Source organism: Thamnophis sirtalis, unplaced genomic scaffold (assembly GCF_051295495.1).
Source record: "Thamnophis sirtalis isolate CommonGarterSnake01/CBP01778 unplaced genomic scaffold, rThaSir2_p1.2 scaffold_3, whole genome shotgun sequence".
NCBI classification, from domain to species: Eukaryota; Metazoa; Chordata; class Lepidosauria; order Squamata; family Natricidae; genus Thamnophis; species Thamnophis sirtalis.
Window position 1 is genome coordinate 14,483,751 of NW_028261383.1, and position 20,597 is coordinate 14,504,347.

The 20,597-nt window shown below is 44.9% G+C and overlaps 1 protein-coding gene across 1 annotated transcript; it reads right to left on the reverse strand.

Moving 5' to 3' along the window:
• Positions 1-582: 582 nt before the first annotated feature.
• LOC148047248 (vomeronasal type-2 receptor 26-like) lies at positions 583-18,652 on the reverse strand. The gene is made up of 4 exons (XM_087708004.1): positions 18,447-18,652; positions 15,796-16,087; positions 10,967-11,093; positions 583-1,478 (listed from the first exon to the last, which is right to left on the reverse strand). Exons 1-4 carry the CDS (start codon positions 18,650-18,652, stop codon positions 583-585), a joined length of 1,521 nt encoding a protein of 506 aa, XP_087564130.1.
• Positions 18,653-20,597: the final 1,945 nt, after the last annotated feature.

Below are 20,597 nucleotides of genomic sequence, written 5' to 3' on the forward strand. Positions count from 1 at the left end.
ACCTCAAGTGGAGTAAAATCTGCAAGGACACCATTATCTTTACCTATCCCACCTTTATGAGGCAAACCTACCTAATACTCCTCTCTTCTCTTATTTTCCCAACAACCTACTACCTAATAGTCCTTTGGCTGTGTTCCAATAGTGGACCTGGATGATAAGATTAGTTGGAGATATGAAAGCTCTATGTTGGCAGAAAACCAGAGGGGATTGATCAAGGGAAGTTGCATTATTTTGGTATTTGCCCAAGGAATGTAAAGTGTGAGCATCTGGTGGAATATTATAGGGCAAGCCATCCCTCTAAATCTAGTGGTGACCCTGCCTTCTATTCTGTGATCCAAGATTGCTGGAGATCTTAAGGTGCCAATGCTTAATGCCAGATATGCATCTGAAACCTTGTTAGGCAAAGGCAATAATATAACCTTGTCTGAAACTGGATATGGGTACCTTTAATCATGAGAGTTCCCTTATCTGTTGACTATGATACTCTCAGCTTTAATAAATAGACCAGATAGAAAAAACCACAACATATAACCTAATTTTACTTTATTATAAAGTTATATTAACATAATTTTGAAAATCTGTTTATTTTGACATCACATGTTCCTTTGTATTCAGATCTGGTCTTAGGAAAATAATGAAACACTTGGGCATGAAGATGCAGCCCAGAAGTCCTGCACTGGAGGCCAAGATGGAAAAGACCTGCACAGCCACCATGTACTTCCCTTTGGTGCTCAGGTAGGCGGGCACAAAGGACACCCAGACGCTGCAGAAGACCAGCATGCTGAAGGTGATCAACTTGGCTTCATTGAAGGCTCCAGGCAGATTCCTGGCCAGGAAAGCCACTGTGAAGCAGATGGCAGCCAGGAAGCCCATGTAGCCAAGGGCACTGTAGAACATGGCAACGGAGCCTTCATTGCACTGTAGAATGATTTCTCCCAATTGTGAGTGCATGTCAAATTCAGGGAAGGGAGTGAAAGCTCCCAACCAGATACTGCAGAGGACAACTTGGAGACCAGAGCAAGAAAGGATGATGGAGTTGGCAAAGCTCTTTCCCAGCCATCTCTGCACATTGTTCCCTGGTTTTGTGGCCCAGAAGGCCAGCACCACTGTGATTGTTTTAGCCAAAACTGAAGAAATGGCAGCAGAGAAGATGATGCTGAATGCTGTCTGTCGAAGAAGGCAGGTGACTCTGCTTGGCTGGCCAATGAACAAGAAGCAGGTGAAGAAGGAAAGCAGGAGACAAACAAGAAGGATATAAGAAAGATCCCTATTGTTAGCTTTGACTATGGGAGTTTCTTGGAATTTAATGAAGATTCCCAAGACAAGACATGTGACTAAAGAGAGGAGCAAAGCAAAGGAAGTTAATATGATCCCCAATTTTTCGAGATAGGATAGAAAAGTTTTAGTCTTGGGGATACAGCAATTTCGGTTGTTGTTTGGATGTTGATCTGCTGGACATTTGATGCATTCATCTGTATCTGTAAAACAGCAAGAGTAAGATCTACCTTAAACCTTGTTCTTTTCTATAATGCTAACACCCCTTTGACAAGTGTTGGCTGGTTTGCCAGCTGTTTGGGAAAGTTAATTTAGCTTCTGGAAATGGCCAAAGAATTGATCTCATGGTCCCAATGATCTCCTCCAAGCCTGATTCTTCTTCTGAAAGGGCATCTATTACACTGATGAAAACAGCCACTTGTTTCCTATATATAGACGAGGTATTGTTGAAGGCAGTTTTTAAAAATACACTCCCAGATATTTTTTCGCCTGGTGTGTGTTTATCATTTTTGCTAGCTTATCCTGCTTTTTTCCCCTTCCCACCTATGCCTGGTGTCAGGGTTCCAAGTAATACACCCATAGCAAACAGAACTCTGAGGCAGGTAAATTCCTCAAAGAACAGTTTTATTTGGATATATCATATTGGCACAGGCTAGTGAAAAGTGACTCTGAATGTTCCCGTGATTTTCACCTAATTAAAAATAAAAGTTTTCCCCCTTCCCCAAACAATTAAGTCTAATCAAACAGTTGCATGGTCCAATCAAGGTGCTGTCCAGTTGCCTGGTAAGTTCACTCCTCCTCTCTCCGACACCTGTGGGAAAGTCCTTGGTTCTCAAAGGAATTTTTTTTGTTTTGGCTACAAACCTCCTCTATCTCTATTCCCCCCTCCCCATCCCTCAGCTGCAGTGTGGCAACACTGAAGCTTCAAAATGGCCTTGGTCGGGTCAGCTTCTGGGTTGACAGCTGGATTACAAGGAACAATTGCTTCCCTTTGGGCATGCATTTTGAAGATTGATGTGAAAACCTTGAGAAAAGCTTTCCAGTGTTTTAGTCTTCCTTCATCTCAAAGGAAAACTCTCCAGATATTTAGTTGAGTTGAGTTGAGTTGAGTTGCGTTTATTTATAGGCCGCCCTTTTCCCTGAGGGGACTCAGGGCGGCTAACAACTTATGGGAGGGGAAGACGTACAATAACATAAAAATACAGTATGTGGTTAAGATCAAACAACATTAATTCAACATTTGGGCGGGGGCAAACTATAGTCTTTACCCCCAGGCCTGGCGGGATAGCCAGATCTTGAGGGCTGTGTGGAAGGTCTGAAGGGTGGTGAGGGTATGAATCTCCACGGGGAGATCGTTCCAGAGGGTCGGAGCTGCTACAGAGAAGGCTCTCCTCCGCGTAGTTGCCAGCCGGCACTGGCTGGCAGATGGCACTCGGAGGAGGCCTAATCTGTGGGATCTTATGGGTCGAGAGCAGGTAATTGGCAGAAGGCGGTCTCCCAAGTACGCAGATCCACTACCATGAAGGGCTTTATAGGTAGTAAGAAGCACCTTGAAGCGCACACGGAGGTCAACAGGTAGCCAGTGCAGCTCACGGAGGATAGGTGTTATGTGGGCGAACCGAGGTGCACCCACGATCACTCGCGCGGCCACATTCTGGACATGGGCAGCCCCATGTAGAGCACGTTGCAGTATTCCAGCCTAGAGGTCACGAGGGCGCGAGTGACTGTTGTGAGAGCCTCCCGATTCTGGTAGGGTCGCAACTGGCGCACCAGGCGAACCTGGGCAAATGCCCCCCTGGTCACAGCCGACAGGTGGTGATCAAAGGTCAGCTGTGGATCCAGGAGGACTCCCAAGTTGCGAACCCTGTCTGAGGGGTGTAAATTGTGACCCCCCAGCCTGAGCGTTGGAACACTAACCAAATTTTTGGGAGGGAAACACAACAGCCACTCGGTCTTTTCTGGGTTGAGTACAAGCTTGTTAGCCCGCATCCAGTCCCTAACGGCTTCAAGACCCCGGCTCATCACGTCCACCGCTTCATTGAGTTGGCACGGGGCGGACAGATACAGCTGTGTATCGTCCGCATATTGGTGGTATCTTATCCCGTGCCTCCGAATGATCTCGCCCAGCGGTTTCATGTAGATGTTAAATAGTACGGGGGACAGGACCGACCCCTGCGGCACCCCATATGATAGGGGCCTCGTGGTCGATCTCTGACCCCCGACCAACACCGACTGCGACCTGTCCGAGAGGTAGGAGGAGAACCACTGCAAAACAGTGCCTCCCACCCCCACCTCCCGCAGTCGTCGCAGAAGGATACCATGGTCGATGGTATCGAAAGCCGCCGAGAGGTCGAGGAGAACCAAGATGGAGGCATGGCCTCCATCCCTGGCTCTCCAGAGATCATCGGTCAATGCGACCAAAGCGGTTTCTGTGCTGTAACCAGGTCTGAAGCCGGACTGGAAGGGGTCCAGGTAATCGGCTTCCTCCAAGGACCGCTGGAGCTGGTAGGCCACCACCTTCTCAACAACCTTCCCAATAAAGGGGAGGTTGGAGACTGGACGGTAGTTGTTAAGTACGGCTGGATCCAAAGATGGTTTCTTCAGGAGGGGTCTCACCACCACCGTTTTAAGTGCGGCGGGGAAGTGCCCCTCCCGAAGCGAGGCGGTAATAACCGCTTGGATCCAGCCCCGTGTCACCTCCCTGCTGTTAGCAACCAGCCAGGAGGGACACGGGTCCAGTACACAGGTGGAGGCACTCACAGCCCTCATGGCCTTGTCCACGTCCCCGGAAGTAACATCCTGAAACTCAACCCAGCGATGGTCAACCAAATCGTCCTCTCGTGCCTCGGCTGGTTCTGCAAAGGTGGAGTCCAAATCCGACCGAAACCGAGCAACTTTGTCCGCCAAGAACTGGGCATAATCTTCAGCCCTACCCTGCAAGGGGTCCCCCGTATCCCTCTTATTTAAGAGGGAGCGGGTTATCCTAAACAGGGCGGCTGGACGAGACTCGGCGGACGCAACCAAGGTGGCAATATAAGATCTCTTTGCTGCCCTAAGTGCCCTGATGTAATCCTTGGTGCAGGTTGTTAAAAGTGCTCGGTTCGGTTCGGATTTATCGGACCTCCACAGGTGCTCTAGGCGTCTCCTCCGGCGCTTCCTCTCCCGGAGCTCCTCGGTGAACCAAGGAGGCCTCCGGGATCCGCCGCCTCGGAGGGGCCGTAGTGGCGCAATCCGGTCGAGGGTCTCCGATGCTGCCAAATGCCAAGCGGCAGCCAGAGTCTCTACCGGACTGTGGGTGAGAGTATCAGGAATAACCCCAAGCTCCGTCTGGAACCTCAAAGGGTCCATAAGTCGCCTGGGGCGGAACCACTTGGTCGGTTCCTCCTCCCTACAGTGGGGGTTTGGTCTTCGGAAGTCAAGCCTCAGTAGGCAGTGGTCTCACCACGACAGGGGCATGATCTTATTACCCCTCAGACCAAGGTCACAAGTCCACTGCTCCGAGAGGAATACGAGGTCGAGCGTGTGACCCGCAGAGTGAGTTGGGCCCTGAATTATCTGGCTCAAGCCCATGGCTGTCATGGAAGCCATGAACTCCTGCGCCCCATCCGAGTGTTCACCGAGCGTAGGCAAATTGAAATCCCCCAGGACCATAAGCCTGGGGAACTCAACTGCCAGCTCGGCTACCAACTTGAGGAGCGAGGGGAGGGCTGCTGCAACGCTGTTGGGAGGCAGGTACGTTAGCAGCAGGCCCACTTGACCCTTGAGGTCCAGCTTCACCAGCAGGCACTCACACCCGACAAGCTCCGGAGCAGGGATCCTACGAGGAACCAAAGACTCCCGAATAACAATAGCCACACCCCCACCCCTTCTCTGAGCTCTCGGCTGATGAAGCACCTGAAATCCTTCTGGGCACATCTCTACGAGGGGGACTCCTCCCTCCGGGCCCAGCCAGGTTTCAGTAATACATGCCAGGTCTGCCCCCTCGTCTAAAATTAAGTCCCGGACGAGGGGAGCCTTGTGAACAACAGACCTGGCATTTAGCGACAACAGCCGGAGACCAGGGTCCTGACTACTCGCGCCATCTGGCCTCGGAGTGGGGCTCATAGGGCCGGAAGGAGGGATCGCTGTGACATAGCGAACCCTCCTTCCCCGGTAATGGCCAGCCCTAAAGTCCCCGCCATATCTGCCCCTCCCCGTTATGACCGTAATGCTCCGACCCACTCCCGTGTCCGTGGTTCCCCCAACCACACCTATAGCTCCCGCATTCCCGGACAGGCCCTCCGAATCAGACACACTCATTCGTTCACTCAGACAGTCCCCACGTGATAATTAAAAACACACAAATACAACAATATAGGATAATAAAAGTGGGCGCATTCACTCAGTCACATGCAGTCTCATACACTCATCATACCAATTTAAGATAAAAATTTTAGAATTTAAAAATTAAAAATTGCGCAGCGTGCAAAAAGCGTATGAGGCTTGTATAAGGTCTTAATTGTCTTAGTCTTCTCTTCTACAAATCTGGTGAGAGTTCTGGCAAGAGTTCAGTGAGTTCAATGGGGGGGAGCAGTTCAATGGGGGGGAGCAGTCCAGAGAGGGGTGTTCTGTCCCTCTCCCTTCCTCCATGTCCCAAAAACTGTGCCCTAAGCCGGAAAAGTTTCCTTTGAAAGGGCTGAGATGACATCTCTGGGCCTCCATAGATGATAATAAACCCACTAGGTGGCCAGATTGTAAGTCCAGGCATCCAGCTACTGTAAATAAAGGGGGCCAGATGGCAGAGAGGCCTCGTAGCCGTGGAAAAATCACACAGGACAGGCCACACCAAAGGGAAGGCCAGTTCAAATGGGGCGGAGGGGGGGGGGCATCCAAAAGGGCCACAGAGGCAGCAAAGACAACTACCCAATCTCGTCCAATATTCTGCCAGGCCAGCCCCTTCTCTGGGATAGTCTAAAGTTCGTACAGCATGAAAGCGCAAACAGAGATTGTCAAAAGGAGCCGAGGGCACCGCGTTTCGCAAGCCAGCAGAGCCGATAGAGCAAGGGGGGGGGGCGCTTAAAGAGGCAGCGGTTGCAGCAAGCAAACCGACTGCCCAGCTTCGTCCAGCGCCGCTTCAGATCACCTACCACCTCCCCAGAATTAAAGTCACAACCGCCAAACACCTTCCAAGGCTCCTCATGGTCGACGGAGGAAATGGGGCTAAAATTGCAAAAAGAAGCCACCGAGGACGGCGCCATCAGCGCGCCGCCGCCATGATCTTGGTTTATGCCGCCGAACGTCGTCAGAAATGCTGCGGGTGATTTCCTGGCCCGGAGGCTGCTCAGTCGCGACAACTCTCCAAATAAACGATGGTTCAAGTACCCCAAATGTCGCTTTCCCGCTGGGGCTCCCTCCTGCATAGTCTCGAGCCGGGTCGTTGGTATTTTTTGGGTGTTTTCCGCTCACCCAGACCGGAGAGAAGAGGTTAGCGGCCATTCGCCTCGCACATTTAGCCTTCCTCCACTCACTCCATCCAGAAGGGAACAAGCAAGCAAGATGCAGCATTTTACCATTGTGCTGTTGGACCCATGGGGAAAGACTTAGAACACAGAGCATAAAATTATATGTCAGTCGATCAAGGGATTCAAGAAGATAATAATAGAGCCAGATATTCCTCATTTTATTGGATAATTTAAAAAAAAAGTACAAGTGTTCACTGTTCTGACCCAGGCTTCCTCAAAAAGCAAGAAGCGGAGTCTTGGTCCTGGCAAAACCCCTTTTATTTACACGACTGTGAATTCCTTTCATTCACAGTCTGCAAGGCTTAACAAACAGTCTTTCAGAGGAATGTTTATCCACATGCTCCTTATATCATTTGGTGAGCTGCCAAACAACTAGTTTCCAAATGCAGGGCAAGGCAAAACTTGGCACAGAGTCTCTTATAGACAGAAACAGAACTTTTCACTCTTGAAATGACTGAATGAACAAATTGTTTCCTGCAAAAGCCCACTCGTTGTTTGTTTCTCTTTGTTTCCTATGGGAGGTGCCAATCATCTCCAAGGTGTGGCTTTACTCCTAAGTCGGCCCTACTTTCTTAGTTGTTCTTGTCTTCTGGCAGCTCTGTGCATTCGCACACTGGAACAGGCTCCAGCTGTTCCTCTGCCTCACTGCTGTCTAGTTCCCTCTCTGCCTTCTACGCTGAGCTCTTATCTGAGCTTTCCTCAGCCCCTAGGACTGGCCTATATTCCTCCCCAACCTCTTCACTGTCCGACTCTGCTGCCAGCTCCGCTGGCTGCCAATGGGCCACAACATTCACTCCTTTACTTGGCAATTGAGCAGCTCAGAAAGAAAGGGCCTATCATGTCGCCAGGTCTAAGACCGTGATTCTGACTCTGATGAAGCTGAACCAGTGGTATGTCAGCCTCAGCAGACACTAAGCTAGGACTCCACAGAGGCTGATCAAACCCAGGCAGCTTCAAAACATCTGGAGCAACCAGCTGTTGAGGTACAGTATGGCTGTTTGGCGAGAAAGAAATGCAGAGGAATATGACTTCACCCTTTTTTCTGATGGACATCAATCCCTTTCAAGGATTGATTTTATACTAATCACTAATGATTTATTTTCTAGGTTGAAGAAGACAAAGATTGCGGCGAGGGTCCTTTCAGATCATAACCCAGTCTGGATGGAATTGGGAAGGGTAGTGCAGGCAAGAAGGTCTTGGAGGTTGAATGAGCTTATTTAGATATGAAAAGTATATTAATGATTGTAAAAATTGCTATCTGAATACTTTGTTCTGAATATGAATAAGGGTACATTCATGGAATTTGTAGGGGATGCAAGTAAAGCGTATATGAGAGGAGTACTGATGAATATAAACAAAATACATAGACATAAACAAGGGCAAAAACGAAAAGAATTGGAAGAGGAAATTAAAAGAAAAATTTGAAATGTATCCAAATTGTGTTATAGAGGGAAGGAGGTGTTTCAACAGGGGGAGATTTAAAAGGCATTCCGGGAATTTTTTTACAGAATTGTACAAAGGGGACAAAATTAAGGGTTTAGATATAGACAAATACTTAGATAAAGAGAAAATACCCCTAGTTAGAGAAGAGTATAGGCAAAAGTTGAACCAACCAATAACCTCTGGGGAAATCCTGCAGGTAATCAAATAACTAAGATTAGGAATAATGTAAACTGCTTAAAGTTTGTGTAACGGTAAGAAGCTGAGTTCAACGCAGAGATCTTATTGACTTTTTCCCCCCCTTTTTTAAATTTCCTGGTTTTAATATATTTTAGACTGTGTTTGATAAAAAGCTATACTGTGTACGGGCTCTGGGAAGTCGGGGGGGGAGGAAGGTGGGGTCCGAGGGGGGAGGGGGGAAATATAGTATGTGCTAGATTTTAAAGTAACATGATTGCACTTGTATACTGTTGCTTTTTTAATTTTAGTGTAAAAATAGGAAGCTGAATATATTGATAGATAGTAGAAATACACCGAAGGGAGGAGCAGAGGGAAAGAAGAAAGAGGGGTAGAGAGGGTGGGAGAGAGGATTGGAGGGAGGGTGAGATGGAAGGGAGGGAGTGTATCGGGAGAGAGGAGTGATAGAGGGGGAGGGGAAGTAGGGTAGAGGGGAATGTTGGAGGGGAGAAAGGAAAGTTGGAGGGGGGGTGAAAGAAAGGGTGTATGGAGGGTTGAAGTGGTATATTGGGTTTGTATTTTGGGGGGTACTGTTGACAAGAATGGCTGTGTTTATTGTTCAATGTTATATGGCCCCGGATATGCACAGTATATATGTGACTGTATGAAATGAAAATGAAAATAAAACATATAAGGAGATAGAGGTACAGTATGGCTGTTAAACCCAGCAACTGAAGAAATAAAGCAGAGACTAGAGAAGGGGTGTCAAACTCACGATGACACATTGTCGTCATGTGACGTATCTCGTTTCCCCCCTTCACTAAACAGGGGGTAGGCATGGCCAGCATGTGATTCATCTGGCCCATGGGCCGCGGGTTTGACACCCCTGGAATAGAGGAAGACCTCACGGAGGCTGTTTGTCAAGCAAGGGAGTAACTATCTTAATTAAAGATAAGATGGAGGTGGCCTGATTTAAGCAGCATTTTTGCTCATTTTTCTTCTTTTTACAACAACTATCTGATCTCTTGCTCTGGTGTGCCATTCCTGTGAAGCATGTTTGGATAAAAACACCCTGAAACTTTAGGAATTGGCCCATAAACCTGGCATGTCTCTCTGAACCTCTGACTGGATTTTTGACTATTCTGCTGAAAGTGACACTTCCCTGAATCCAAGGCCTATTATTTATCTATGTAGCTTCAAGTAAATTTCTATTCTTACCTAGCAACTGTGCACATTGGCACCCTGAAACAGAATGGGCCCAGGCAGGGAGTGGAGAGAGGGAGGTGTTTCCTGTCACACTGAAATATAGTCTAAACAGGGAGGAAATATTGCTTAGAACAGGGGTGTCAAACTGGTGGCCCGCAGGCCAGATGCCTTATGGACAGGCCACACCCACCCAGCTCCACGAAGGCAAAAATCATTGTGATGCATCATGCGACATCAACATGACACGGTGAGCTTGACACCTGTGGCTTAGAATATCTATGGAGATTCTCAGTCATCCAGATCATGATTGTCCCAAAGAGCTGAAGAAGCTTCTTGGATGAGAAGCGAAACATCTTCAAAGAAAAACCAGAAAGTCCAGTTGTCTCTTGAAAAAGCACCTTTGGGACATTGCTTAGAATGGAAGTAATAAACTTGGCTGAAATGGCTAAAATATCGGCATATCTCAAAGATCATTCAAATGAGAGATATAAACGAGACTGGAAAAAATGGATTGACTATATACAAAATAAATACGGGACTAAGAAATTCCAGTTAGCCTATGCTTAAGATCAGAAATGATTTAAACTGTTAAAAGTCAGTTCAGTAAGAAGAAGCTAAGTTCAATCTAGAATGTCATTAATTTCTTTATTTCTCTTTTCTCAATAGATTTTAGACTGTGTTAGTTAAAAATCCATACCGTGTACGGGTTCTGGGAAGTCGGGGGGGGGGGGAAGGAGGAGGGGGGATGGGGGGGTGGAGGGAGGGAGGGGTATACACAACAAAAAAAAAATTGTACTTCAATGTCTTAATGATTGACAAATGATGACATATTTGTGTTTTTTTTTTAAAGAAAAATAAAAAAGTTCTCTTAAAAAAAAAAAGAATGGAATAACTTGCAAAAGGATTGCAAAGCACAGCTTATTTCAACAGAAATCAAAAAGTGCTCTTTTTGGTATGGATCAAGAATATGGTCCATAAGATGAAGGTGGCCTTCAAGGTGAGCTAGGATTGAATTTAAGATTTCCTCAAGTACACTAAAAATGGATAGACTGTAATCCCATAAGGGCAAGGAAGATCAGCTTTTCCGGCAATAGCATCATTAAAACATTTCATTTTTAAGGAAACGAATAGCAATTTGATTGCAACAGGCAACTCCTTGCTAACACTAAGCTGTCATTGCTTGAGCAGCTCTTAATGTTCTGCTTCCACCTTAACCCTGAAGACAATTCCTTACAGCACTCAGTAGGGGAAAAATTATATATATTAGAAACATATGAATTGCTAAGAGGCCTATCAAAATGCCTTCGTGGACAATGTTGCGGTATGTGGTCTTCCCTGAAAGGAAAGTTTCCTTTGGTGCCACCCACCTTCCATGGTGGAGATGGTTCCTTCTGGGCAAGGGAAACAGTCGTAGCAGCAGATGGGCTTCCCTTCCTGTTGCACCTTCATGAATCCAGGATGGCAGCTTTCCACACACCTGGAAGGAGGCAGGGACTGAACAGAGGAAGGAAGACCAATCATGTTACGTGATTTAATTACCAGAATGGAGAAGTTATCCCCAGTTCAAGGCTCAGCTTTGCTAAATCTGAAATCCATATAAAGAGCTCAACAATCTTCTTGGTTGCCTGTTGTGTCCCTTTTCTTCTTTCTTTCAAATTTATTTATACACTTCCATTTTTACTTTATGTTCAAAATTAAAATTAAATTGCTTAACTTATAGTTTTATGCATTTATTTTTTTCTTTGAAGAAATGAACTCAAACGTATCCTGGCTCAAATGTATGTCCCTTCAATAGAACACTAGTATACAGTCTTCTTAAAGAGTTAAGAATGTATTTCTCGCAGACAGCTTGATATCTAACTAAAGAATTTGTTGCCTTTCTTGGAGAATGTAGATGACATTCAAAACCCCTTTCTGTCCTAAGAAAGCAACCCTGTTGGTAAGAGATTCACAAAGACTGAAATCAAGATTTTTCCAACCTTGTTCAGTTTATCCATCAATGCCACACCTGTTGGGTTGACCACGAGATTGAAATTCAGGTATCCCTGTTTTTCAAGGGTGCCAAATTGCATCATTCTAGTTGTCCTGTTCTGAAGCAGCCAGATGACAACCTCCAGGTCTGCTGTTGGGTCTCCCTTCTCATCCAGAGACACTCCATCTATGGATTCGTGATAAAACTTAGACTTTTCAAGGAAGGGATGAAGCTGGTATGGAGAGAAAGTGAAAAGGTTTAGACAGGATATCCAGATTTCCATGAAAAGAACCCTGTCAGGCTGCGTTCCCCATTGCTTGCGCTGCAGCCTGCCACAACCTGGAAGGGGTGGGTAAGAGGGCCTGTTGTAAAAGGGGCAAAAGGGGGACACCAGGAAGCAGAGGTGTGAACCAGTTTCATCTGGCTGTTTCAAGGAATTTTTGGCATGAATTGAATGTTAACTGCTTGATGAAGTGTCCTGTTCTCAAAATATCCAGGTACCATCCTATTGGACACAGATGAAGTAGTCAAAGGGGAGAGGGCTAAACATTTGGCATAATATAGCAATTTGCACAGGTTTTCTTCAGATCTGGCCTTGCTTTCTCTGCATCCAGTTGTCTCTAATAAAAGATCCTTGTAGCTTTCAGGTGGAATCAAGTGTTCTTCTTTCCTAGAGAGCCAGCTAGGGCAATGCTGACAAAGCTTTATGTGATGAGAGAGAAATTAAGTTTCATTTTCCAAATATATCTATGCATGCACATACACACACAAGTAATCTGGAAGAACACTATGACATGTAATATAGACAATTCCTATTCTACAGAGTTTCTGGGCTGTGTAATTATTCCTGGGGAAAATATAGTAGTATTCCTGGAATCTCTGTATTATCTGTCCTTTGTCCTGTCCTATCTGGAAGATCTGTCATGAGACTCCAATGCCTGTCCTAACTTGTATCTATTCCTTACCTCAAGGATCACCACCCACCGGGCTGTGTCCCACTACCGGGCCACGATTTGTTCTGTACAGGGCTGCGAGAGAGATGGACAAGTGTTCACACATGAAGCTCCACCTGTTTGAGTGGAGGGCACCTGCATTGCGCATGAAGCTCCACTTGTGCGAGTACAAGTGCCTGCAACTAGTGCAAGTGGAGCTTCACGCGTGAGCACAAGCACTGTCCGTTCATGTGTGAGGCTCAATTTGGTGCAGTGGAGGGCATCCATGCCTGCGGTTTGCACATGTCTGGAGCTGTGCACATGTGTGTGAGCCTACCACTCACAGGTCACTCTTCCCCCCTTGGGTCACCAAGTTAGAAAGGTTGGAGACTGTGGCCTTACGTTGAATCCCTTACATTGAATAAAATCAAGGAGAGTTTCTTTCTTTTTCCTCTGTCTGTGTCCAATTCCCAAGTCTATTTTGTTTACAATAACTTTCTTAGCAGATATGTAAGTTTTATGTGTTTGGTGTGAATGCTAAGCGTTTTACATTTTTTTCTGAGCCAAAAAGCTTATGAATTTCTGGTGTGCTTTATTTATTTTCCTCTCTATGCCTTCACCTATGTAAAGTCTTCTTGTGTCTCCCCCCCCCCACATAATTTAACAGTGGAATAAATACTTAGTGGTTACTAACTGGTCTCTGATTGCCTTGGACACCAACCTCAAATGTTCTTTGTAAAAAATCTCAATCAATCAGAGCTGGAAGGGGCCTTGGAGGTCTTCTAGTCCAACCCCCTGCTCTAGCAGGATACCCTACACAGTTCCAGACAACTGGCTATCCAGTCTCTTCTTTACATCCTCCAGTGATGGAGCACCCACAACTTTTGAAGACAAGCCATTCCACTGGTTAATCATCCTCAGTGTTAGGAAGTTTCTCCTTAATTCCAGGTTGCTTCTCTCTTTGATTAGAAGTAGCCCATATGGTCTGTTTCCTGTCTGATATGCTTGGGAAAGGCTTGCAGAATAAGGCTCTGCTCCTTTTCCAGTTCTTTTTACCAAGACGCGTTACCAAAACTTTTTTTTATCAAGAACAGTTTGGACAACCATTTGTTTGAAATGGTAGAGGTGTTGGCTCCCCGTATGGGAACCAAATATCATCCAAAATTAAATCAGAGTCCAAGGCAGAGCTTTCCTCAAAGTTCCAAATTATTAAGAGAGACATGTTGGTACGTCTGTGGAAAGCTCTGCCTTGGACTCTGATTTAATTTTGGATGATATTTGGAACGCTGACAATAGGGTTTTTGCCTGAGCAGGGGGTTAGACTAGAAGACCTCCAAGGCCCCATCCAACTCTGTTATTCTGTTCTGTTAAAATGTGTAAAGTGATCTTGGGGACCTGCTGATAGAGAGAGGATTGAGTTTATGGTTGGTTCCCATTATGCTGTCTTGCTGTCCTTTGAAACGAATCTAACAGGGGAGATAGTCCAGAGATGGATCTTGAAGGGAACATTCAGGATTCACCCCATAAATAAAGAGATCAAAAGCCACCTGAAAGTCCTGGGAAGGTAGATAGGATTAAGAAAGGACTCAAATGGACTCTTCCCTGAATCCCCGGGGTACATGAAAGAGAGGAAGAAAAGCACAAACCGATTACAAAATTCCCCTAATTTGCTCATCTAAACAAAATCTAATTTTAGTTTTTCGGTGGAATCGGTTTCCCCATCCAGTCTATCTTGAAGAGAGGAGGTCTTTGAATAGCTGTCTTGCATTCCTATTGTATCTGTTCTTGGACTGGGTGGTGTTGCTTATGGTCACTCACTCCTTAGTCACCTCTTGATTTGATTATTGCAACAGGCTCTACATAAAAACCATCCTGAAGGTTCACTTGTCCTGGATGCACACCTGGGACTCATCTCTGTCACCTATGAAGCCATATGGGGCATAGGGTCAGGTTACTGGTGGTACTGTCTTCTCCCAAGAACATCTGTCCACCCTACACACTCACATATGGACCTGCTGCAAGTTCCCCCATATTGTCATCTTATGGGACCTAGGAAACCTGACTTTTTGGTGGTGGCTCTGTTCTCTGGAATGAACTGCAATAGAGAAAATATAAAATAAACAATATTTTACTCACTGGGGGGAAACAGAGTGAAACAGTGAAGACCTTGTAATGTTCCCTTTCAAAACCAGTTTACAAGGACAATATGTTGCTCAAGAAGTGGAAAGACCGGAGGGAAGGCAAAAGAGAGAGAAATGGAAAGTCGGAATTCAATTTATTTTTTAGATACAAAATAAGTTGCCAAGCTGCCTAGTTTTTACAATCAGAAAATGGATTCTTAGGTTGCAGGAGAGATGCATGTAATAGAAAAGAAATACCTGCCAAGCCTTGAACTTTTGATTTGCCAATCTATTTATCATCTTGGATTTGGACAAATAGGCTGCATGCAAGGCTCGTGCCACAGCCCAGAGGGTGCTGTAAATGTAATAATTGTCTATACGAACAACCTCATTTATGTCCTCCACGGACAGAGTCTTTAGTTTATCTCTCTCTCTGCACCGTCTCCAGACTTTCACAGAAAAGGCATCCTCGGTGTAGGAGCACATATAGGATTTCTCTGCAAACTGTCTCATGAGAGAATAAAATTGCCCCGACTCACCAAACCTGGTCACTCGATTTGGTTTCAAAGGAAAGGAAAAAATGGTATGAATGAATTGAACATGACGTATTTGCGCTTTAAAAAAATAGTTTAAGTCCCAAAGCACCGTTGTCACCAGCACTTTTCCTGCCACAGGGTACTCAATATTTTGCTGTACCCAATCTAGAATTGCTATTCCTGCATTGATTGAATCAAGTTCTGCAGCATAAAGAAAGACGCTCACTTGTCTCCAATTCTGATATGGATGCAAAGGTACGATGATGGTATTGGTAGTTGTTAAAAATCTCTGTGAGATAACTGGACAAATGCCGTTCCTTATCAGCATCGAAGTCAACGTGGTCATGAATTTTTGGCCCTGGTCAGAGTCCGGAGCAATCAGACCAACCAAAGTCCACCTGAAATGGAGGAGGAGTTTGACCATTCCTGAATACTGGAATCCTTCAGCAGGAAGCATTGGGTAGAAGAAAGGAAACTGAATTTTATCCTTCAGACTCTGGGAAACAAAATTGTAACTAATCTGAAAAGGAAAGAAAAGTGGTGTTTTATCTGAGACCCATGAAATCCAAAAGGTAATTCTGTCCCAGAAGAATCTCTGACCAACAATTAAAATTGATCTTCTCAGCCAAGACTCACCTGAGGGATTTTGTAGGTGCCCAACATGGATGATATCTGGATGGAGAGGCCAGTTTCAGTCCCTTCCAGAACAGCCACTGTGTTTCTCTGTCTCCCACAACTGTAGTTGGGAACGTTGCCCTCCCCCTCTGATAGCAGATTCAGCAAAGCATCCGAAGTCTTTCCTGGATTGAAATAATTTTCATAGACATTGTAACCCAGAGTGATGTTGGGCAAGATATGAGAAATTCGATTGATCTCCTGAATAGTAAAAAGGAAGGAAAGGACTTTCCAGAATTGTGCCCCTAATATGCTGCAAAATAATGCATTAAACATACAATAATCAATAAAAAAGAACAGATTTATTTATTATCTTTTTAATTAAAGAGATTTATGTAATCCCTTTTTATCAAAATATTTCTAATCTGCCATAACCCAGGCATCCTTCTGAATGCATTAGAACAATGTAATATAAAATAATAAAAAAATAATCTAAACAAATAAGATATATTTGATTATAACTGAAAAGCACAAACTGTGTGACAATTGAGCAGATTTTGAGCATTTGATGACATATTTGCATGGATATTTGCATCTATCCTAAGAAGGCTCAGAGATCTCTCCAGATATGTCCCATATTTAAATGAAACTCAGGGACTTTTTCCAATATATGTATATTTCTATTTAAGATATTCAGTGAAATGTAGGTCTATGTAAATCTATTATTAAAGATAAAGGTTGCCCTTGCACATATGTGCTAGTTATTCCTGACTCTAGGGGGTAGTACTCATCTCTGTTTCAAAGCTGAAGAGCCTGCATTGTCCAAAGATATCTTTGTGGTCATGTGGCCGGCCTGACTAAGAACCAAAGGCGCACAGAACGCTGTTACCTTCCTATTTTTCTACTTACATTTTTACATGCTTTCGAACCGCTAGGTTGGCAGAAGCTGGGACAAGTAATGGAAGCTCACTCCATTACATGGCGTTAGGGATTTGAGCCACCGAACTGCCGACCTTTCTGATCTTGTCGATGCGTTAGAACAATGTCTTAGCCACTGAGCCACCACCTCCCTGAATCTATTATTAGCTTTGACTTATTCTTGAGATTGGCAGTATCTGTGCATTTGACTCAGCCTTCCCTCCTTCCGAGGTTGGTAAAATGAGATCCAGATTGTTGGAGCCAATATGCTGACTCTGTAAACTGTTTAGAGAGTGCTGTAAAAGCACTGTGAGGTGGTATGAACTCCCCGTGGAGATTCGTACCCTCACCACCCTCCAGGCCTTCCGCATAGCCCTTAAAACCTGGCTGTTCCGACAGGCCTGGGGCTAAAGATTCGCTGCCCCTATCTCGAACGGTATGATTGTTGCGCTTTTTAATTATGTATTGTTTTGTGTTGTTGTTAAACTGTCTGTATCCCCCTTTCCCTTCTTTGAGTTGTGAGCCGCCCTGAGTCCCCTTAGGGAAAAGGGCGGCATACAAATGAAATAAAACTCTAAACTCTACATAAATCTAAGTGCTATTGCTATTGCTATTTGGTCTACAATTTCAGACTGACTAAAATATTCACTCTTTTTCTTTCTCATTTTGTTTTCCAGTATTTAAATTTTGGAGATGTTCAACCTATTTTTTAAGTGCCCACTCAAACATAAACTCCCGCAGCATGAGAAGCTGTCACTCCAACACAGCAAATGTTATTGATTCCCCAACAGGAGTTTGAGTTTTGGGAAGTCTTTGAGAGACTTAATTTGGGAGCATTCATCACACTTGTGTTGGAAGTACCGAGGAATTTTCCAGCAATAGCAATAGCAATAGCAATAGCAGTAGACTTATATACCGCTTCATAGGCCTTTCAGGCCTCTCTAAGCGGTTTACAGAGAGTCAGCATATTGCCCCCAACAATCTGGGTCCTCATTTTACCCACCTCGGAAGGATGGAAGGCTGAGTCAACCCTGAGCCGGTGGGATTTGAACCGCTGACCTGCTGATCTAGCAGTAGCCTGCAGTGCTGCTTTTAACCACTGCGCCACCTTGGCTCTTGAAAGGATTAGACGATGAGATCATCGTTGCCCAGGGATGCACAGTTGGGGGTTCCTTTCATGTCCCCAGCAGGAGCTGGAACAAAGGATGGGAGCTCATCCCACCTCCATGGCCCCGAGGCTCAACCCGAGGCTCAAACACTAGCTTGCTAACCTCCAACCCAGCATCCTAACCAACAAGCCACTGTGCTCATTTAAGTCTTTATAGGATTAGGGTACCGTACTTGGTATCAGTGCAAAACAGGAGTCACAGACATGGAAATGTAATGAAACAAAAAATGTTGATCTGAGATTCTTTGACATCATCAGTGAACCTGAGAACCAAATTCAGAAGGGTTGGCTATGACTTTTTCAAGGTAGGCAAACAATATAGCCTTCCCACTTCTTTGTGTCAAATCCACAAATTCATTGGGGAAAGGAAGGGGTAGAAAAGAGGAACCATCTCTCTAGCCACCATCCTGCCCTCCTCTGAGAATGTCAAGGAAAACGGCTATTTCTTCTTTAAAGTAAAGAAAAACAGAACATTGCTATTTGATAGTAGTATGTGAGACTTTCAAAGGTGCATAATTCCTTCTGGAACTGCTGAAATACATCAGAAATACAGTTGCTCTAGTGTGGAGCAGGAAGGTCAACTTACTCCAATACTGGAGTCGAAGGAGGTTTTTTGAAACTCAATCTTCCAAAAAAAGCCTGGGTTGCTGAGATGACACCACCAATGGAAATGTCTCCTGGCCTGTAATGATTCTTTGGGCTCATTTCATCCCTCTGCACAGTCAAGGTGCACTTGGCTTTGAGCAAGCCCCAGACTCCCTTGGTCAACTGAAGCAGCAGGAGAAGTAACATGATGAGCCCCCGACTCATCCTCCAGTCCTGTTTATGGTTTGAACAAAGAGCGAGAGGAAGAGGTGGAAGAAAGTTTTATTATTTGAGATAGAATCCAGCCAAGGCTTCATTTCTGAAGTGGATTTGTGAAGGCACCTCTCCATCTTCCCTAAATAGCCCCCTGGTTCCTTCTACCCCCAGATTCACTTAGGCACCCACTGTTTTCCAGGTCTATGATGTAAGGTCTTGTGTGTAACTCCAGGATGAAAATATATTAGTGATCTGCTTGTGTCTAATTTTCTGAAATTCTGCAGGAAAATCTCCTGAGAATTAGTACGAAGACAGCAATTATTCAACCCTATAATTTGTATCAAGGCAGCGAGAGGAGAAGTCACAGATGGCGTTGAAACTTTGGAGATGAGCCACAGAGCCAGGCTGGAAAAATATCTCTTTAAGAAAATACATTTTTGAAAACCAGTGTCCAGAAAGAATTTTAGCATGTGTTTAAATAGGAGCCCATTGATCAATGACTCACGCCCTCATTAACTGCTGCTTAGATCATTGCAACAAACTCTATATGCAGCTATTTTTGACAGTATCCAGAAGTTTCAGCTGGTGCAGAATGCAGCTATGTGAGCAATCTTGGGGGCCCAAAGAAGATGCATTCTGTGCATTCAGCTATATTGTGTGCCGGTCTGTTTCTAGATCCAATTCAAGGTGTTGGTTGGAACCTTTAAAGCCTTACATGGCATGGGGCAAGGTTACCGGTACATGTAGAACCATTTTTATCCCTTTATTGCCTTCTCCAATTCAAAGAGATACTTGTTTGGCAGGCTGAAGCAAAGAGGCAGTCCCGGAACCAGCGAAATCTGGGGGCTGGATAGGGGACAGAATGTATCTGCCCTCAGTGTGGAAGGGATTGCCACTCTCGAATTGGCTGTTTTAGCCACACCAGATGCTGCTTTAGGACATCTTTCCAGAGCACGATACCATAGTCTTTTGAGACTGAAGGATGCCAATATAATAATATATTATGTCAAGTTCTGACGGATGCCCTAATTAACTCATAAGCCTCAAGCCAAATTTCAAAAGAAATCCAGTTATTTATTAGGAGCAACATGTCAGCACTGTTCCTGAGTGAAGTCAACTCTGCCACATGTGATTTATACAATGCAATGCAATGCAATGCAATACAATACAATACAATACAATAGCAGAGTTGGAAGGGACCTTGGAGGTCTTCTAGTTCAACCCCCTGCCTAGGCAGGAAACTCTATACCGTTTCAGACAAATGGCTATCTAACATCTTCTTAAAGACTTCCAATGTTGGGGCATTGACAACTTCTGGAGGCAAATTGTTCAACTTCATTGTCTGGCCTTCAAGTGCTTTGGAAAATGGCTTGACCCCTGATTAATTGTTCTCCCTGTCAGGAAATTTCTCCTCAATTCTCAGTTGCTTCTCAATTAGTTTCCATCCGTTGCTTCTTGTTCTACTCTCAGGTGCCTTGGAAAATAGTTTGACTCCCTCTTCTTTGTGGCAGCCCCTGAGATATTGGAACACTGCTATCATGTCTCCCCTGGTCCTTCTTTCTATTAAACCAGACATACCCAGTTCCTGCAACTGTTGTTCATATGTTTTAGTCTCCAGTCCCCTAATCATCTTTGTTGCTCTTCTCTGCACTCTTTCTAGAGTCTCCATATCTTTTCTACACCGTGGTGACCAAAATTGAATGCCGTATTCCAAGTGTGGCCTTACTAAGGCATTATAAAGTGGTATTAACACTTCACGTGATCTTGATTCTATCCCTCTGTTTATGCAGCCTAGAACTGTGTTGGCTTTTTTGGCAGCTGCTGCACACTGCTGGCTCATGTTTAAATGGTTGTCCACTAGGACACCAAGATCTCTTTCACTGTTACTACTATTGAGCAAGGTACCACCTATACTGTACCTGTGCATTTCATTTTT

Coding starts and splice junctions, on each gene's coding strand:
- LOC148047248 (XM_087708004.1), bottom strand. CDS start 18,652: ATGTTACTTCTCCTGCTGCTTCAGTTGACCAAGGGAGTCTGGGGCTTG. Junction 11,094..15,795: donor GCACCTACAAAATCCCTCAG/GTGAGTCTTGGC, acceptor TCCTCTGTTCAG/TCCCTGCCTCCTTCCAGGTG. Junction 1,479..10,966: donor AACCATCTCCACCATGGAAG/GTGGGTGGCACC, acceptor GCTGTTTTACAG/ATACAGATGAATGCATCAAA.